The sequence below is a fragment of the Xyrauchen texanus genome, unplaced genomic scaffold (assembly GCF_025860055.1).
Source record: "Xyrauchen texanus isolate HMW12.3.18 unplaced genomic scaffold, RBS_HiC_50CHRs HiC_scaffold_857, whole genome shotgun sequence".
NCBI lineage: Eukaryota > Metazoa > Chordata > Actinopteri > Cypriniformes > Catostomidae > Xyrauchen > Xyrauchen texanus.
Genome location: NW_026266860.1, coordinates 1 through 19,000, shown reverse-complemented (window position 1 = coordinate 19,000; position 19,000 = coordinate 1). Strand labels below are relative to the sequence as shown.

Genomic DNA, 19,000 nt, shown 5'->3' with positions numbered 1-19,000 from the left:
TGCCCAGGCACGAAAATTCAGAGACGTACTTGACCTCTCTGAAACCTTTTTGAACAGTTCTAATGATCATGACTTAACATCAGAAAAGGTTGATGTGGACGAAAACCGTAAGGTAGACACTGAGCCAGAGATGAATCCTGTCTTAGGGGTAGGCAGAGATCGGTTAGCGTCTGCTCAGAAAACAGACCCCTCATTAACCAGGTGCATTGAGTCTATCGTAGATCTCAAAAAGAAATCCAATGGTAAGGTAGTGTATTTCTGGGACAATCAAGTTTTAATGCGGAGATGGAGGCCAAAAGCCCATACTGCCCTTAACGAGGTTTTCCAGATTATTCTGCCTCAACCGTATAGGGAGCAGGTTTTGAAAATTGCTCATGAGCATGTGCTCTCTGGCCATTTGGGTGTCACAAAGACATTTCGACGTGTGTCTCGCTACTTTTTCTGGCCTGGGTTAAAATCGGCCGTGTCTAATTTCTGCCGCTCGTGCGTTGCTTGCCAGTTAGCTGGTAAGCCAAACCAAAAGCTTCCCATTGCTCCTTTACACCCCATACCTGTTATGCGAGAACCATTTGAACGTTTGTTGATCGACTGTGTAGGTCCGCTACCCAAGTCAAAATCGGGACATGAGTACATTCTAACCATTATGTGTACAGCCACAAGATTCCCCGAAGCTATCCCCCTGCGCTCTATCAAGGCTCCTGTAATTATCCGCGAACTGATCAAGTTCTGTACCACCTTTGGTTTGCCTAGAGTCTTGCAAACTGATCAGGGCACAAATTTTACATCAAGACTATTCACTCAGACATTAGCTCAGCTGGGAATTAAGCATGTACTCTCAAGCGCATATCACCCACAATCACAAGGCGCTGTGGAAAGATTCCATCAGACGCTCAAAACAATGTTGCGTACCTACTGTCTCTCAAGTGGGAAAGACTGGGCTGAGGCTTTGCCATTTTTAATGTTTGCTATTAGAGAAGCGGAGCAGGAGTCACTTGGTTTTAGTCCGGCAGATCTTGTATTCGGACACACGGTGCGTGGGCCTCTAAAAGTGTTAAATGAACAATTACTAGCAAAGGATGCTGTGCCAGTGACGATCCTTGAGTATGTTAGTTCATTTCGGGAGCAGTTGCACCAGGCACGCAATCTTGCTCTGGAACATTTGATGGTAACTCAGTCAAAGATGAAGAAACGCTATGATAAGAGAAGTGTCTCTCGTAGTTTCCAACCAAATGATGAAGTTCTTGTACTTCTGCCTGAACCTGGTTCAGCTTTACAAGCCAAATTTGCAGGCCCATATCAGGTGAAAGAGAAACTCAGCGATACAGACTATGTGATCAGTACCCCTGACAGGAGAAGGAAGACTAGAGTATGTCACATTAATATGTTGAAAAGATTTGTGTGTAACTCAAAGCCTGTTTCTCCACCTAGCCCTGCGCTACCTGTGACAGTGACGGGTAATATGTCAGATGTAGAAGAGACCATGCAAGCCAGGGTACAAACTGGTGGAAGATTGCAAAACTCTGATGTATTGAAAGATTTGCCTTCTTTTCTTGCCCATCTAAACCCTGAGCAGATCACGCAAGTTATTAGGTTGATGCATCATTACCCATCCCTGTTCTCCGATGTCCCAGGCAGAACTTCAGTTCTGGAACATGACATTGATGTTGGGCAAGCTAAACCCATTAAACAGCATCCTTACCGGGTTAATCCAACCAAGCGTAACTTAATGAAAACAGAAGTTGAATATATGCTACGGCATGACCTGGCCCAACATAGCCAAAGTCTGTGGAGTTCTCCCTGTTTACTGGTCCCAAAGGCCGATGGCGTTTTTCGTTTCTAACACAGATTTCCGCAAAGTCAACTCCCCCGTATGGAGGATTGCGTGGATAGAGTGGGGTCAGCTACATTTGTTTCAAAGCTGGACCTGCTGAAAGGCTACTGCCCCTGACCGCCCGTGCCTCAGAAATCTCTGCTTTTGCCACAACAGACTACTTCCTACAATATTCCGTCCTCGCCTTTGGGATGCGAAATGCCCCAGCCACATTTCAGAGGCTGATGCAAATTGTGCTTGGAGATGTTCTTAACTGTGATGTATATATTGATGACATTGTGGTCTATAACAAAACATGGGAAGACCACGTTGGAACATTGAAGATGGTCTTTGACAGACTAGCACGTGCTTCACTAACTTTGAACCTTGCAAAATGTGAGGTAGGAAAAGCCACAGTGACCTACCTGGGGAAGAAGGTGGGCCATGGTTTTGTCAAACCAGTGGAAGCTAAGGTCGATGCCATTCTAAGCTTTTCTAAACCCTGCAACAAACGTGAACTTCGACGATTCTTGGGGATGTCAGGATACTACCGGGGCTTCTGCAAGAACTTTTCATCGGTAGTTGCTCCCCTCACAGACTTGCTAAGTACCTCAAGAGTTTTTAAATGGAATTGTGAATGTGACAGAGCTTTTGAAGCTGCAAAAGATCTCCTATGTAATGCTCCTGTACTGACGGCACCTAACTTTGAACTACCTTTTAAGCTGCAAGTGGATGCCAGTGCTTCTGGTGCTGGAGCTGTGCTGATCCAGGAGGATGCTCACTGTGTTGAACACCCTGTGTCCTACTTCTCCCGAAAGTTCTTGAAACATCAGAAATCATACAGCACCATTGAGAAGGAAGCCTTGGCCTTATTGTGGGCCCTGCAGCATTTCGAAGTGTATCTTGGGAGCAGTGCAGTTCCAATAACGGTGTATACAGACCATAACCCTTTGACCTTTCTCTCTAACATGTCCTCTTCTAACCAGCGTTTGCTGCGCTGGGCCCTCAAGTTACAGGACTACAATATCCATATTCAGCATATCAAGGGCACTGATAACATTGTGGCTGATGCCCTTTCCAGAACTGGGGAGATGGAGATTTAGGGGGTGTGTGGTTTTAAGTCTAAAAGCTTGAAAGAATATGTAAGTAGATACTACTGTGGTTCCTGGTCTGTATTCTTAATGGTGGGGGTGTTACGTCCAAGGACGTATTCATTTATTTATTTATTCATTTACTTATAGTAATATAAGTATCTTCTTCTGAACCTTTGATTTACTTTATTTCTGAAAGTGTGGGCGTGGTTGTGTGCCCTGTGTTTGTTTTGCTTGCTGTCTCTCCTTCTCTCTCTACTCGCTCTCAGGCCTAATCATCAGCACCTGTCACTCGTTTGTGAGTGTGCCTGAGACGGAGTGTATAAGGTTGCCGTCCAGTGTTTGCAGAGGGAGACGCACTTCTCCACTGCTCTAGATTGAACACTGGTGTTAAATTGGGCTAGTTTCTGATTTAGACACTGTAGTTGAGAGTTAGCTGTGGCTAACTGAGAGTCACTGACTTGTGTTAATGAGATCCTGAGCTCATTTCAACTAAATACTAGGCAGAAGTTAAAGTTATTGTGTGATTGCTAACCTGTTTAGTAGTTATTGTTGTGAGGGGAGCTGTAGGGGGTGAGTGCCTTTTTCTTTGAACTCTGTTTGTCCTTGTTTCTGCATAGCAAGGGAGTTGAGGGAAGTTTGGTGTTGTTTATTTCTTTTTGGTTAACCTTTCTTAGGTTAGTTAGGACTCCTCCCAAACTTAGTCAGTGGGTTGTTTTCTTTGTTATGTTAGGCCTTGCTCACCCCTGAGCCATTGCTCCCTGACAATGTATGTTCTGTCCTTATTTTTTATTTTTTTTGTAAATAAAATCCTTTTGTTGATATCCTCTGGTGTTTTCTTCACTCTGGGACAGAGGTTTGAAGTGTGTTCTCGCCTTTCTTTTTTTTTGTCTCTTCGTTACCTCTCCTTTCGACCCCTAGACGGATAGGAGAACGTAACAGGAGGACAGAACATCTTTATGACTGGCAGCCCTGCACAATGTGGTATGTTAAATAGCTTTTGGTTATGCATGATTAATGCATTTTATGATTGGTCTCTTGGATCTCTCTGTACTGGCAGTGTTACGAATAGGGGGTCAAGGCAGAGGCAGACGAGGAGTGAGGATCTAGGTGCAGCACTATTTAATAAATAAACAGGGGAAAAACACCAGGGGCCTGTACCATGAAGACGGTTTAGGTGGCTAGCCAGCCATGTTCCAGTTTAGTTTGCGCCAACCCTGGGTTTTAGGTACCATGAAAGTAGCTCGGCTTTAATCGGTGTTCGTTGCCATGGTATCTTACGCTGCACGGCTAACCTGCTCCGGGGCAGGTTATGTTCTGGATTCAAGATCTCAGACTGAAGTTTGACCAATCAGCTGTGAGCAAAGAAACATATTGATGACGTAACTAATTCCCAACTTCTGTTCTCTGGCAAATCCTGTGGACATCTCAGCGCAAGTTGTTAGACGAGCACTTCATAGTGAAATAGTTTTTATTGAATCCCCTTGACTTTCCTGATACTTACTTGTATGAAAGATACAGATTTTCCACGGAAAGAATGTCTTATCCCACGTAACAAATGTGACCCGTCAAAGATATGCACTTACTGTACCGCAAATGGTCTGTAATGCGTTTTTTTTTGCAAGTGGAACATACTTGTATGTGGTCGGTGATGCAGAGAATCTAGGGAAAAAACACAGTTTGTCAAACCATTCGCAAGGTGGCCCTCCCCCAGTTTAACGTATTTCACATTTTTTTCTGTTCGCTGCAAACAAGTGTGTTTGATAAAATGTGTGATGAAATCTTTCTTAGGATGTCATGCAAATACATTCACATTTTACACACACACACACACAAATGTTTTATATATTAACATGAATAGCCTACACACATTTACATTTTATTTAAAACATTTTAATATGATTATATACATCATTTTACATTAATTAGGCCTACCTATATAATGTATTTGTTTAATTTACGCATTAACGCAATCAGCATCTTCCTCTTGCTTTGGCAGCAGAGACTGTGTTACTGCGTGCTTGAAACACATTTCTATATTCTTTGTATTTCTGAATAATAATCTTTTGCTCCTCCGCAGAATAATATATAGCTCGTGCTCTCTATCCATTTCGAACGTGATTGGTTGTTCGGCGCCGACGTCACTCTTTTATGCGCACGCACCTGTGGAGTAATCATAGCTTAAGGATCAAAGCCTGAGTTGACAAAGAAAGTTGATGAGCTGCTTCATGGTACCAGTAAAGCCTGATTGCATCGGTTTGGTTTTGTCAACTCTAAACCAATTCTGCAACCCAGAGTTTGTTCAACTACCATCATGGTACAGGCCCCAGGAATGAAACAAAGCATCCACAACGGGAAAAAAGGAATACAAACAGGGCTAGGTACTTCCACAGGGGGGCAAGGCAGGAACACAGACTAGGATCAGGGCAAGGCAAAGAGCATACAACATACAATGGTGACATTCATACAATGACCAACAATGACTGAACAGATACACAAGGCTTAAATACAAAGACTAGGGTGACAAGGACCAATGAACAAACAGAACTCTGAAACAGGGTAACAAGACACTTAACAAAACCAATGACAAACAATTGAAAACAGGTGAAAACAATAAACATGGCAAACGGCTGAGGGCAGGTGGATTGTGGGGATTGTAGTAAGCAGGGGAGAAACCAATCAAAACTAAAACTACAACACCCAACAGGAAACAGGAACTAAACTAGAAAGCATGAAAACAAAGGACCACAGTGAACAAGGAAGAAATACATTTCAACAAGACAGTGACATAACACAGGAACTAAACCAAACTTTAATATAACAGCACCAGTGAACAAGACTAATTAAAACACATGTACAAAACAAAAGACAACAGAGAACAAGACAAGACCAGGGAATCGTTACAGGCAGAGAGCAGGCACGCAAATGTGTCCCTGAGCAAGACACTTAACCCCTAGTTGCTCCAGAGGCCTGCAACCTTTGACTTAAACAGCAATTGTAAGTCACTTTGGATAAGAGTCACCTAAATTAGTAAATGTAATGTAATGTACTATTTTCAATGATGGGTATTGTTGACAAACCATTGTCTTGGGTAGAGATTATTAAAGAAAAATGGTAATGCAAACAGTTTTTGTATGCTGTTTACAATTGTGAGGATACTGCTATGTTGTACTGTGCATCCACAGCCATATGAAAGCAAAAGTGAAATTCACTATTATTGTTTTATTTTTCCACAACATTTTGACATTTTAAGCTGTATTGTGCCTATCTACATTGTTTTACACAATTATATAGTTATGTTTATTTTTCCATGAGCAACAGTTACTGTGAGTAACACTGACATACCCTAATGTCCGTAATGACCGTGATGTTTTATATCTTGTTTAAAAGTAATCTTACGCACATGGAAAGCAGATACACCAGAATTATAATGGGTTCAGCAAGACCTTCCTCCAACTCACAGCTCTGCACAGCTCTAGTGTGGAGATAGGTCTGGCTATGCAAGACTAGGTTAACAGTTACATAGTTATATTGCCTCGTCCCCACACTGGAAAAACAGATTCTTGATGCACTGCACTACTCTGCAATGTATTGTAAAACATTGAATGTTACAATCATGACAATCAATTCAATGTGTATTATACTTACTAATTCTCCTTCAACTTCCCTCTCTTTATTTATTTATGTTTTTCTCAGTGGAAAGACCTGGCCTCCATCCTGGCAGCCAGCGTGATTCCCATCCCATGGAGCTAGCCTGCAAATATTCAACATATATTGCAAACATGCATTTTTTTCCTTGTTCTTGTTAAGTGTATTTTCTTTACATATTTTTTTGTTGTTGTCCACTTGTATTGTTCCATAAAATTGTCATGTTGCATCAGTTAAGAAATTTCTAATAAAAACTGAAATAAATGTTTGTCTTTAATATTCTTCATGGTTTTTATACTTTTATCTGTATTGATACAATGAAGTGCAACAGTCAACAGACTTAACATTTCTTAAACTTGAATGACCCCTTTATGGATTGTTTTGTGGTCTACAGACCATGGAAAAGTTACAGTTGATCATATTTTGACTCAGACAAGCTAAATTATGGGAAACAACTGAGCCTTTCACAACTACCAAAATGTTTATTCCACCAATGACGCACACAGTTGGAGTGCTTTATTGGGGGACATAGCCCAATATTGAAGAGGACACAGTTTCATTTCAAATTTCATATTAAATAACCAACAAATGAGCAACTTCACATTTTTTTTTCCACAGGCTTCAAAATGCCTTAATTTTTATTAGTAATCTTTCAACCTCTTGTGCTAAATTACCGTAATTTACAGAAATCATACCATATCCTAATTTGCATATCATTCTGTTTGGACTGTGTAGCAGTTAATCACCTTGAAGCTGATTATGTGTTGACAATGTAAAATAACAATTTACATTTTTGATGGTAATGAAAATGTGCATTTCACAAATGGGACTATACATGCAACTACACATACATACAAACTTCAAATAATGGAATTGAGATAATCTTACAAGTGTTGTACTACATTTGTTGTTCATTTGCCATTTAAGTTATTCATATCAAAATAGAGTTTAAGATATGATAATTGAACTATACCTAACAAAATAAAGTTTTGCAATCTGTGACATAACTAGTTTGTTATGGACTGTTTTTATCATGGGGATGGTTGAAAACTTCCAGATAAACTTTTTTTGATAATCAGTAAAACCACAATCATAATTTAATATCAACATAAATCGCATAAGGAGACTTAACATATGGACATTTCAAAGTTAATAGCCTATTGAGACTTTGATAAAGGTAATGTATACCTGTATAACAAAAAGGAAAAGAGAAAGGAAATTAAATATATATATTTACACATTTAGGAGTAATTTGTAGCCATATATAAGTAAATTTAGCTTATTACAATTAAGGAGCAACGTTACGTAACTCCCACCTGTAGTGAAATATAATCCCGAAACGCGTGTACACACACACACACACACACACACACCCCTACTTGCTAAAATCACCTTAAGAAATCCCCACCTGTTTGCTTTTTTCAAATAAACCACATAAAGTCAGTGTAATATATGCTTCGGCTGCAGATAAACATTAAGATATTCTACTGATATGTGTATTAAAACCCTATTTTGGAAACCAGAAGAACTACAAATATGGTACTAATTAGTATAAAGTAGCATGGCGCGGCTAGAGGGAATTGTAGTTTAAAAATAGATGACCCGATATACTGAAATTGAATTTTGTAAATAGTGATGTAAGAGTCCACTGATGGGTTAAAGGGGATGGGAATCCCATTTCTGTAATACAATTTTAAATACCTTACTGGACAATAGGTGAAAATCAAGTTTGACCATTTTTGACAGCACCCCCTCTTGGTGAGTCTATTCATTTGGGTATAGTCATAGCTGAAGTCAAGAGCTATCTATAACAGTTGGTTTCATGTCTGTAGGTCCTTCGGTTCCTGAATTACAAGCTTTCCAACATGCAACAAGGTCAAGGTTCAGAGGTCAATATTTAAAAGCAGGAGCAATTTACAACCTTCAGACTGACATATGTCACTCTCCAGGTCGAGCCCTTTCCAACAACATATTTAGTCGGTTTAGTCGTTCAAAAAGTTGCAATTTTAGGTGTTCATGGGCACAGCCTTGGTACAGGCATAGTTTCAGTGAAGACTTTGAGGCCCCTACCTCAACTTTTGTATATATATATATATATATATATATATATATATATATATATATATATTTTAGAAATGTAGTATTATAACAATACCGCACGTATATGTACCACAGCCAAGCAACAAACAGACTATTTGAGTGTTCATAAATTAATGAGCATCAGCATTAGTCTAAAATATGCAATGTGTTCAAATAGTACTTTCAAATGATGTAAGTGGTGGATGACTTTTTTAGATAATTTACTAAAGTAAAAGTACTAATAATTTGCTGGACAAATACTCTGTTACAAGTAACAAAATAAAGTATTGATAATGTCACTTAAGTAAAATTATGGAAGTATAATCAGCAAAATGTAAAGGAAAGTAAAAGTATTCAAAGCAGAAAGAAAAACATTTTAATATTATTATCATGATATTATTATTCCTCATGTGTTAATGCAAAATCAGGATTTTACTGTTGTATTTGGTTGTGGTTAAACATGTTTTGTCTCTGACTGCATGAGATGATTATTTCATTATGAATGAAGTTGCTTATTTTTAATTTTTGGTATTTTTCTTAATGGAAGGCCCATAGCCCTTAAGTAACACCTTCACTGCTTGTTTCGTCAGTCTAAACCTAAAAATGTTTAAATACATATTTTAAAATAAACAAAATGAAAAGAGAAAAATCTTCACAGTTGTGAAGCTGGAACCATGAAAAGTTTTTACATGACATGACTTAAACAATTATCTAAATAGCTGGCAATTAGAGTTTTGTCGATCAACTAATGCTGTAGTTGTATAAACTGTTGAGAACAATACTCTTCATATTGTTTGTGTGCAAAACTCCACCTTTCTAAAGTAAATAGTTACTAAAGCTGTGAGATAAATGTAGTGAAGTAAAAAGTACAATATTAAATATATGAAAAGAGGAGATTAATTGGTCTATGTTCTTGAAGAAAGACTTGGGTAGAACAGAGGAATAGCTTGAAAGAGGTAAAGAATTTTTGGGAGAATATTCATTTTTACAGCGTTTATCCTACCTAATGGAGATAGTGGAAGAGCTGTCCGTCTTAAAAAAGCTGACCTCATGTATGAAACTAAAGGTGTAAAATTTTCTGCCTTTCAGGCAGAATAAGAAAGGGTAACATTAACACCAAGATACTTGAATTTAGAATTTTTCCAAATGGAAAGGTATATCTTTCTGTTTTAGTTGTTGACCAGCTTGATTTATGGCTAAACATTCACTCTTCTGTAAATTCAGCTTATACCCAGAAAATTTACCAAATTCGTGTAATACACTTATTATTTCAGGAATAGATGCAATTGGATCGGTAACGTAGAGTAAATAAATCATCAGCATATAAGCAGAGGCGGATTAAGGTGGCTAGGGGCCCTAGTCTGCTCTTTGTGTGGGCCCCCATCTAATCACCTGCTCATTTTTTATGGGCAAATTAGTTTTTTTTGTTTGTGCTGAAGTAAATTCAAAATAATAAAAACAATAGTTTGACCAATCTGGTGCCCCTGCACACATAGGGCCCCTAGGCTGCAGCCAAAGCAAGCCTTTGCGTTAATCCGCGCCTGCATATAAGGCTAATTTATGTTCAATTCCCTTACGCATTATAACTTGAAATACAGGAAGTGTTCTAAGCATTATTGAAAGGGGCTCAATAGCTATGGCAAAAAGTAATGGGGATAGGGGGCATCCCTGACGAGCACAACCGTCATTTTCAACAGTTTTCTGAAAAGAAAATACACAAGTACAAATACCATTCATTTGTTCTTAATATTATAAATGTATAAATTACAGTACTTACTGTCCACCACTGAAGGGTTTAACTGGCAAATTAAGTTCACACAACAGACAATTGCATCAAATGGGTTTATTACAGTGGTGCATTTGTATGCATCACAACAAATACATTTCTTATACAGTTTTACAGGATGTAAGTTAAAGATGTTTGGATTTGGATTTCTGTATGTACATTTAGAGGATGTCATATAGAAAACAAAAAAGAAAAACATTTATGGTTTCAATGCTATAACTATAACTATAAAATATACAGTATATGCATATTGCATACAAATATATCCACATATATCATGGAAATACCCTAGTACATTAGAATTATACTTGTTAAAATTACGCAGACTGCTATTGAATCTTCATTTGATTTTTCCATGCAAAGATGATGACAGTTGTTTATTTAAAGCAGCAATGAGCAGATTTAGTCTGAAACAGTAAGCTCAAATGTTAGAAGAGATAAATAAATCAATATTTTCAATTTTTTTAAATTTAAAATACATACAGAATCTACAAAAACACCAACTATTTAAAACATATATTTTTTACAGCTATTTAAAACATTTTTCTGTACAAATCTGAAGTTCGTCTGTGTTGTTTGGCAGTGTACTTTAGGTGTCTTCTTCCTCAGACTCGGGGCTGGTGAAGCCATTGTCATCCCACTCCTCAATGTCCTCCTGTATGGAAAGAAAATCACATTCCATAGTGGCTATACTGCTGTATGCATTAACAGCCTGTTTGTGTTGACTTCTAAGTGAGTGACCTCTCTGATTGAGGACACTGTTGAGCCCATGTGTTGCATCTTCTGTTAGGTCACCGAAACCTGTAGAGGAATTGTGGAAAAAATAGAAAGATGACACAAACAAAACATGACATTTGTAACTATTTTTGCATTTTACAATGCTGAATTTGCAAATTCAACGTTTCCTTTTAGTCATTATACTGTGTATGCATTTACATTGCGCACACTGATGCCAAATAGATGGTCAGCTCAGTGCCTGATCACAACTCAATGTATAAAGTAGAGTTCCCTGGACACATCACTCTCTCTCTCTCTCTCTCTCTCTCTATATATATATCATAAATAAATACATGATACAAAAATATAAAGATCTTGTACATACTGCTGGTTTTGATGCACTCCAAAGTCTGTCCTCTGAGTGACTCCACTTCTTGCACTTGCTTCAGAAGGTACTTGATGTGCTGAGACATCTCCTTTCCAGGATGCTCTGCTCCTCCTCCAAGCATTTTAGCAGCATTACCTGGTCGAAGATAGATCTCTTCAACCTAAAAGTGCTGCCTTTGTTTTGGGAAAGGAATGGAATAGTGGACACGGAATGTTTATTATTATATTATATAAGTATAACAGAATTATGTTATTTTAGAGAAATCTTTTTAGCGACAGCATTGGTTCTGTAGAATATAAACATAAAGCTAAACTAGCAATTAATACTTATCGTACCATCTTCATGTCTCTCCCATGGTAGGATGTATCCCTCTGTCAGACTGCAAGCCAACTCCTCGTCAATCAGATCTCCTTCCACTATTGTGTTGTATTGCAAGACCTTTTCGCGAAGCTTCTTCTTCAACTCAGTCATTTTCTTTCTCTTTTTTTGTCTTGCCTGGTTGCTATCTGCAAATCGAAACAAAAAGAAAACTGTGTCATAACATTATTGTTTTTTTATATGTTAATTTAAATAACTTGATTTGACAACAAACCATGCTGACGATACAGATCTTGCTTCTTGCGCAAAAGGGTTACAGTGATGTTCTCAATGTCAGCCCTTAGCTCTTCAATACAACCTGGAGTGTAGACTCTCTCTAAATAGGTGAAACAAAACAATTGGACAAGAGACACAATTAGTGACATTTTCAAAACATTCAAAACAAGACACCTTTTATTATTTGTATAAATGTACAGTCATTAACAGATGTGTGTGTGTATATATATATACACACCGTATATACATAGTGTACTTTACATGTTTTACCTGTGACAGCCCATTGTGTGACATCCCATACCCACTGCTGTATTGTCTCCTGATCAAGGTTGTGCTCCTCCTTGATGTTGCTAAGGTTGGCAGCTTCCACCTTTGCCCTCTCTGTGATCTTTTAAAGAGAAAAAAATATGAAAATGTCAGAAAAAAACTCTACGCACCACCACAATGCAAAAACCACCAACAAACAATTAATCTACAAATAGTTTCAGATCTAGCTGTAGTTTGTGCATTAAGGGAAAGGGGCAGTGCTTAGGATCTCAATGATAATTTACCCTTACTTTGACATATCTGTGGGCTAACACTTGATGAAGGTTGTCCCTCTTTCTTCTGTTCCAACCCATGGCCTGTCGCGTTAGCATGTTCACTCTTCCTAATGAAACAATAATGCACCCACAAGCAGAAAAGTATGATGTCACATCCAAAAGGCAATAAGAGAAACCCAACAGACATGCCTAAACCAGATCACTAAAAGTTAGTCGAACTGGTAATTATCTTGAATACAATGATTAACTTTGGTAAGAACAGAGAAACTTTGTTTTTCTTTTTATTCCCTGTAAAAACACTATGAAGTATTTATTATTATTTATTTAGGCAACCACAGTGTGTAGTGTAAGTGTACCACCAACCAGCCTTTGTCATGTATTTTGTGACAAGTGCTGCCCTCGAGAGAAAGCTGTTCACCTATAAGAAAACAATACAATGCAATTTTGGTCTCCATTACATAAAAATATTACCTTCACACCACAACATCTTAAACTTGTGGTTTAACAGAAAACATGTGTACTGTATTATACTAAGACTTTGGGACCCCTTATGCGTGCGTGCATTTTGAATTGCTGAAAACAACTGAACTGCCTATTCTTTATTTTAACTCATATATAAAGGATGTACTTAATCACTCTCACCAGGCATGTTACCTAGATGACAAATAAGTACCTTTTGGTGTTATGGGTTCTATTAAGACTCTTTGTAGCCATTGTTCAAATACTGACAATAATACCCTACCTGCTCCACTTCTTCTCCCACTGGTGTTATGGGTTCTATTAAGACTCTTTGTAGCCATTGTTCAAATACTGACAATAATACCCTCCCTGCTCCACTTCTTCTCCCACTGTGTTTCCTGCTCCATCCAGGCTTCTGCCACCCCATCTCACCTGTTATGTGTTATGTAGCAGTATTTCAGAAGTTTTGATATAACATCATCCAATCAGGCATAAACATGCACAAATGTAAAAAATCATCCTTTGCATTGAAGATTGCTTGAATGTTACAACTACATTAATTCATACAATTATCTATAAAACATCTCGTGAAACAAGCTTTTTATATGGCGGGGAAAAACAAAATCTGTCCTACAAATTTGAACAAGCAGCTGAAAAGCAATTGCTGAAAGATAACACACAGCACGTTCTATTATCCGACCCATTGTTTCCCTATAGCTACAGGCATACCAGACTTAAAGTTATTGCATGTACCTCGCATTTTGCTGTATGGGCTTTGGCATGCATGACGCTCAGGAATGGCCTCATTTCTGTCAATGGCAGAAGTTCAGGTAAACCCTCTGCTACTTTGTTAAGGTAGGGCCAGTACCTAAAAAGCAGGAGCAGCACCATGTGAGTGTAATAAAGATCCATATTTAATCTAAATCTTTAATCTTGAATTGAAATCTAAAATGATTAATATCACTGTAAAGTCATTTTAATCATGGAGTTGGATTTGCAATATGACAATGAGTACCTGCATGTAACATCCATACAGAAGAATGTAACATTTGCCTTCTTTGACATCTCTCTTTGAAGAAACATTGGGTAAGCAAATATTTCTCCACGGTAATGGTTCAGTCCTCGTAAGAGAAACCCATGTCTGTTAAATCAGAGGAAAATCTAGTTGTTAAGAATCAATTGATCCAGTAATGCCTGGCTTAAGCACACATCTGTCAACAGACAGCCTATAACAAAATATATGATAAATATAATACTTGGCTACTACAAAGGATAGCTAAATACCACTCTGCAAGCAAAAGTGTGAAATGCTTTGAATTTTTACTCAGACTTTGATTGCCATTAAAACTCTATATCAGACTCAAGAATCATAAACATACACGCACACACACACACACACATACATATCTGCAAACTGCAACTTGAATGCCCTCCTCATCTATCTGAGCACCACACTTTTTGGACATCTCTCTGCCAGCAGTGAACTTGGCAGTACCGCAGACAGCACTTCCATTTGCCTATTAAGTCAGTTTATAACACATTTTAAGGTACATCAAAACACAAAACTAAATGTATGTATAAACAACCATTAAAAAACTATTATAAAAACAAAAACAAATCAAATGTTTGTACACTTCTCATGTTGCCTCTGATAAGGTCAACAAAGGTAGCAACTTCCACGTCCTTGGCCAGGAACAAGCCCTCATATATTGGTGGCTCCTCAGTCCTGTCCATGATAAGATAACATGCGTCAATAATAAAAATCACAAGTACTACCTTTACTATTTGTTAAAATGTAAGTTATAATCACTCAAACACAACCCGAAAGGCTACTATTTGTGTTAAACAAATCTAAAATAAACTTCAGAAAAGTACCTATACCAGGCATGAAAACTGGTCAGGGGTAAAAAAGGTGAGAAGAAAACGGTAGCAAAAAAATCCAATCCGATCGACTTTATATACTGTATATAGCACATTTTAATTTTTCTCATTCATTTCACATTTGCTGCACAAAGAATAAATTGAAAATATAGTAACACATAAAACATACAAAATATGGGGGCCATTTTAATGTGTGGAGGCAAGTATTTACACAAAACACATTATTTTTTCTTTTTCGCCTGAACCAGAATCTCAAGGGCCCGTAAAAACAGTCCTCGCAAGGGAGCATTTCTGCTCCAGGCTCAAACAAATTGAATTATTAATGCAGAACGGATAATTGTTAATTTATCATTAGCCTACTGCTTCAGCTAAAAATGGAAATTCAGCATTTAAAGCATGCCATAAGTTAGGGCTGGGCAATTGCCAAAGAAATCTGAATTTTGGGGCTAAATGGCGATGGTATAATCTCAGTATTTAACTTTTTTCTTTTCTTTTTTTTTTAAATCTGTATTTAATTTAAACAAAAAAAAGTTATTTCATATCCTGGTAAATATTGTCCTACAAACAATGTTCATATTGAAGGCTATGAAAACAAACAGTGAATGCAACCTTTCAGTCTATCCAAAAAGGGGTCAAATCACATTACACTCTAACATTGCAAACATTACGATCTAAAAACAAAATAATGCTTTTTAAAGAAGTAGTAAAATTTACTAAACTTAAAATGAAAATAAAAACAAAACTGATATCATAAAAATACACTTGTAGGTTTGAAATTCTCTAGCACATTTATGTTAACCATCAACAACAAATATTCAACAACAAATATATTAGCAAAATCTATTTATTATTTAGTGTTAATGTATATTTTAGTCAGAATTATGCGAAGTTTATGGTAACTATAGAGATATAGCAGGTACTCTGACTCGGATTGGCTGTCAGGTTTCGGCATTAGGAATGATGACTGGTTTTTAAAGCCGCGAAGTTTATGGTAACTATAGATACATCACACACACCCCAACACCCCCAAATGTTTTTTCATCGGATCTGCACAAGTCACGTAGGTGACCCATTTTGTTTTTAAAACGGCGAAATTCGCTGAAAGGTGAGGAGTTTTCATGCCTGCTATACCTACCCTTTTGACTTGCTGAAGTGGTAATGTTTTCGGTTTCCATCAGAGCAGACAGCCAACATGTCTGGAGAACATGCTGGACATTCAAAATGATGGACCTGGCACATATCCTCTTCTTTGTATTGACAAAAGGTAAACTCAAAAAAGCTTCACTGAAATGTATCAGCACAGATACTACCTGTCTGCATATTTAGAAATGTTTTGTAAGGATTTTTTAAGCAATGCCTAAAATTAAATATTAGGTATACAGTAATATAATTTTGTTTTTTTATGTTTCAGTGATATTCAGGCAGATTTACCCTTCCAGATTGAACAGATCTGTGCTCCAACATTTTCAGGAAGGCCTGCCTGGACATGGCTGGTGTCGTTACCTTCATATGGTCAAACGAGGTGAAGACATCAAACTTGTATAGGGTCTGGCAGCTGGTGCTAGCTGGCCAGTACCGATAAACAAGCAGGTCCTTCACCTCGGGAGTCCATTCTGCAGAGCATGATGGACAGGATTTCCGATGCAAGCAGACATTGTATCGTCCTGTGAACAAGTGAATATACTGTAGTAAAAACTTAAATAATTTCAGTAATCAAATTGTAACAGATTGCCTTCTATACAGAGATACAAATATATGTTATCTTAGCTTTTTGACATGGCATTGCCTGAAAATGTCATGGTGATAAAAATATTTGAGTTGCACACAGTGGTAAAGTTCTAGTACAATAATACTTTCAGATCAACATACCATTGATGGTGACCACAGAAATATGCTTCCCTGGAGTGGTTGTGAGGTCATGAGTGCATTCACAAATTGACCTTGGTGCAGGAACAGGCAGATGACATACTGCAAATCAGAAAGAAGATATAAAGGGTGTATTTACAGTTCCTCCTTAGTCCCTTAGATACATTTCCCAAAACGCTATCCTCATTTTTAAAATAGTGTTTTAAAACCCAACAATTAATCCAAACTGGCTACACCACTATTCCAACTGTAATTGTCACTATGTTTAAACAACATGTAAATGCTTAAGCACATTTGGAAAAATATTAACACACAATTGACTTTGCTGTTCAAAGATATGCTGGTCAGAACTGTCAAAACCAATCAGACTTTTGTTATTCAGCTATTAAATTTCTTTCACACTTGCACTTTGAAGTTTTGAGAATAAGCTTAAAATGTCTAAGCCATTTATAAACACTGTTAAATATAAACATGTGCACTATCTACAACAACTTCGGAATTACACAATAAGTATGAGACAATTTGATATAATGCTAATTTTAACATACTTTGTTCACAAAACTGAGGCTGGCCATTTTTATTCACCAGCACAGCAGTTGTAGGGGAATGGGCTCAAGAAATCCATGGAACACAGCCTCTCTGTCATGGAAGACATTTCTCTTGTGGGCCTCCATGTCACAGGTAGCACAGAGGAACTCCATGTCCAGTGGTACACAGTCCAGGCACCTAATCACAGCTTCTACAACACAGCATCTGTGACAATTTTGGATGAAAACTCTCTGGGCTGAGAGCTTTGCATCAAAAAGCATAGGCCTAGCACTTTTCATTCTCACATCTGTGAGAAGCTGCCTTTGTTCCCAAGCAGAAACCAGTCTGTCTGTTCCCTCCGGAACCTGCACTGCAGTTATGGTGTCCCTTAACTCTTGGAGCCTTGTTTCTAAAAAAACAAAAATATACATTCACTTGTCCTTAAAAGGTCTATACTCATGATTATGATAACACACAAATATATATCAGTTATACTGTGAGTCTGTAGTGGAACTGACAAAACATAATGCTTGAATATGATTAAATTAATGGTGGAAATCGTGGAAAAACTGTAGTGTAATGTTACTACTGTAACACTCAGTATTCTCACCAAGACTTGCCAACTCTTGATCTTCTATCTGAAGGCCTTCCTCATGCACAGGATCCCTTCTTCTTGATTGAGAAGCAACTGCAGAGACAGTCATTTTGTTTAACCCTTTGACCAATATAACATGAAACCAATTCATTTCAAAATGAAAATATTCCATAAGGACTGGAGGCAGGAAAACTAAGCAAAATATATTAAAACACAACACAAGTAAGGATTATCAGTCGCACGCTCTTAAACTATCTTGTATATTAGTTTTCACAAACATTGCAACACCATTTTGACAAAGTGGTGTCTGATTCTCATTTTATATTACGTGTAATCACCAAAACACTATTTAATGAATTATCTTCATTCTTAAATACAGTAATCATATTTTAGTTAAGAACAAACCTGATCCAGGGCAGTGTGTTTCCCGACGTTTCTCACGCCTGCCTGTGACCAGTGGATTAGTGAAGGATCTCTTCCTGCTTTTCCTTGTTTTTCTTTGAGGAACGGCAGGGTTTTCCATGGCCATGAGAGCCTATATATATTGAGAGCACATATACCAGCAGCACTTAGAATTGAGCATTATTCAGTAGTTGCACAAAAGGGTCTTACTAACCCTTTACATCACATCTATAAACAACAATAGCAATTACTATTTTCAGATTTAGGTATTTGCTTATCATGAAAAGCCTTACTCTGGATTCATGGACTAAAGCATCACTAATTAATGCTGCCATGTGCATCCTGGCATCATTGGGATCATCAAAGACCCTTACGTCAGAATTGAGGGACATCACGTACAAATACAAACAATACAGACACAATATAAAAACAACACAAAATGAAGAAAGAGAGAAAGAGAGTGACCGAAAGAGACGAGAGAGAGAGAGAGAAACAGAGTGATTGAAAGAGACAAGTGAGAAAGAGAGTGGCTCTTAAAAGTGCCGTTGTTTTGATTTGTGTGTGTTTGTGTGTGTGTGTGTGTTTGTGTTGGTGGAATCAAAGTGTTGCAATAA

General features: G+C 37.7%; 2 protein-coding genes and 1 long non-coding RNA gene across 3 annotated transcripts; all 3 read right to left on the bottom strand.

Moving 5' to 3' along the window:
- Positions 1–11,003: 11,003 nt before the first annotated feature.
- Positions 11,004–14,579, bottom strand: LOC127642811 (uncharacterized). The gene is made up of 10 exons (XM_052125287.1): positions 14,518–14,579; positions 14,130–14,255; positions 13,868–13,982; positions 13,479–13,546; positions 12,693–12,762; positions 12,384–12,501; positions 12,112–12,213; positions 11,855–12,025; positions 11,588–11,692; positions 11,004–11,215 (listed from the first exon to the last, which is right to left on the bottom strand). Exons 1-10 carry the CDS (start codon positions 14,550–14,552, stop codon positions 11,004–11,006), a joined length of 1,122 nt encoding a protein of 373 aa, XP_051981247.1. The 5' UTR covers positions 14,553–14,579.
- LOC127642808 (uncharacterized) lies at positions 12,411–13,201 on the bottom strand. The gene is made up of 3 exons (XR_007970413.1): positions 13,019–13,201; positions 12,671–12,762; positions 12,411–12,501 (listed from the first exon to the last, which is right to left on the bottom strand). It is a non-coding gene; the product is annotated as an uncharacterized LOC127642808 (long non-coding RNA).
- Positions 14,580–17,442: 2,863 nt separating the features above from the next.
- On the bottom strand, positions 17,443–18,778 carry LOC127642809 (uncharacterized). The gene is made up of 4 exons (XM_052125286.1): positions 18,680–18,778; positions 18,390–18,519; positions 18,000–18,077; positions 17,443–17,798 (listed from the first exon to the last, which is right to left on the bottom strand). Exons 1-4 carry the CDS (start codon positions 18,776–18,778, stop codon positions 17,443–17,445), a joined length of 663 nt encoding a protein of 220 aa, XP_051981246.1.
- Positions 18,779–19,000: the final 222 nt, after the last annotated feature.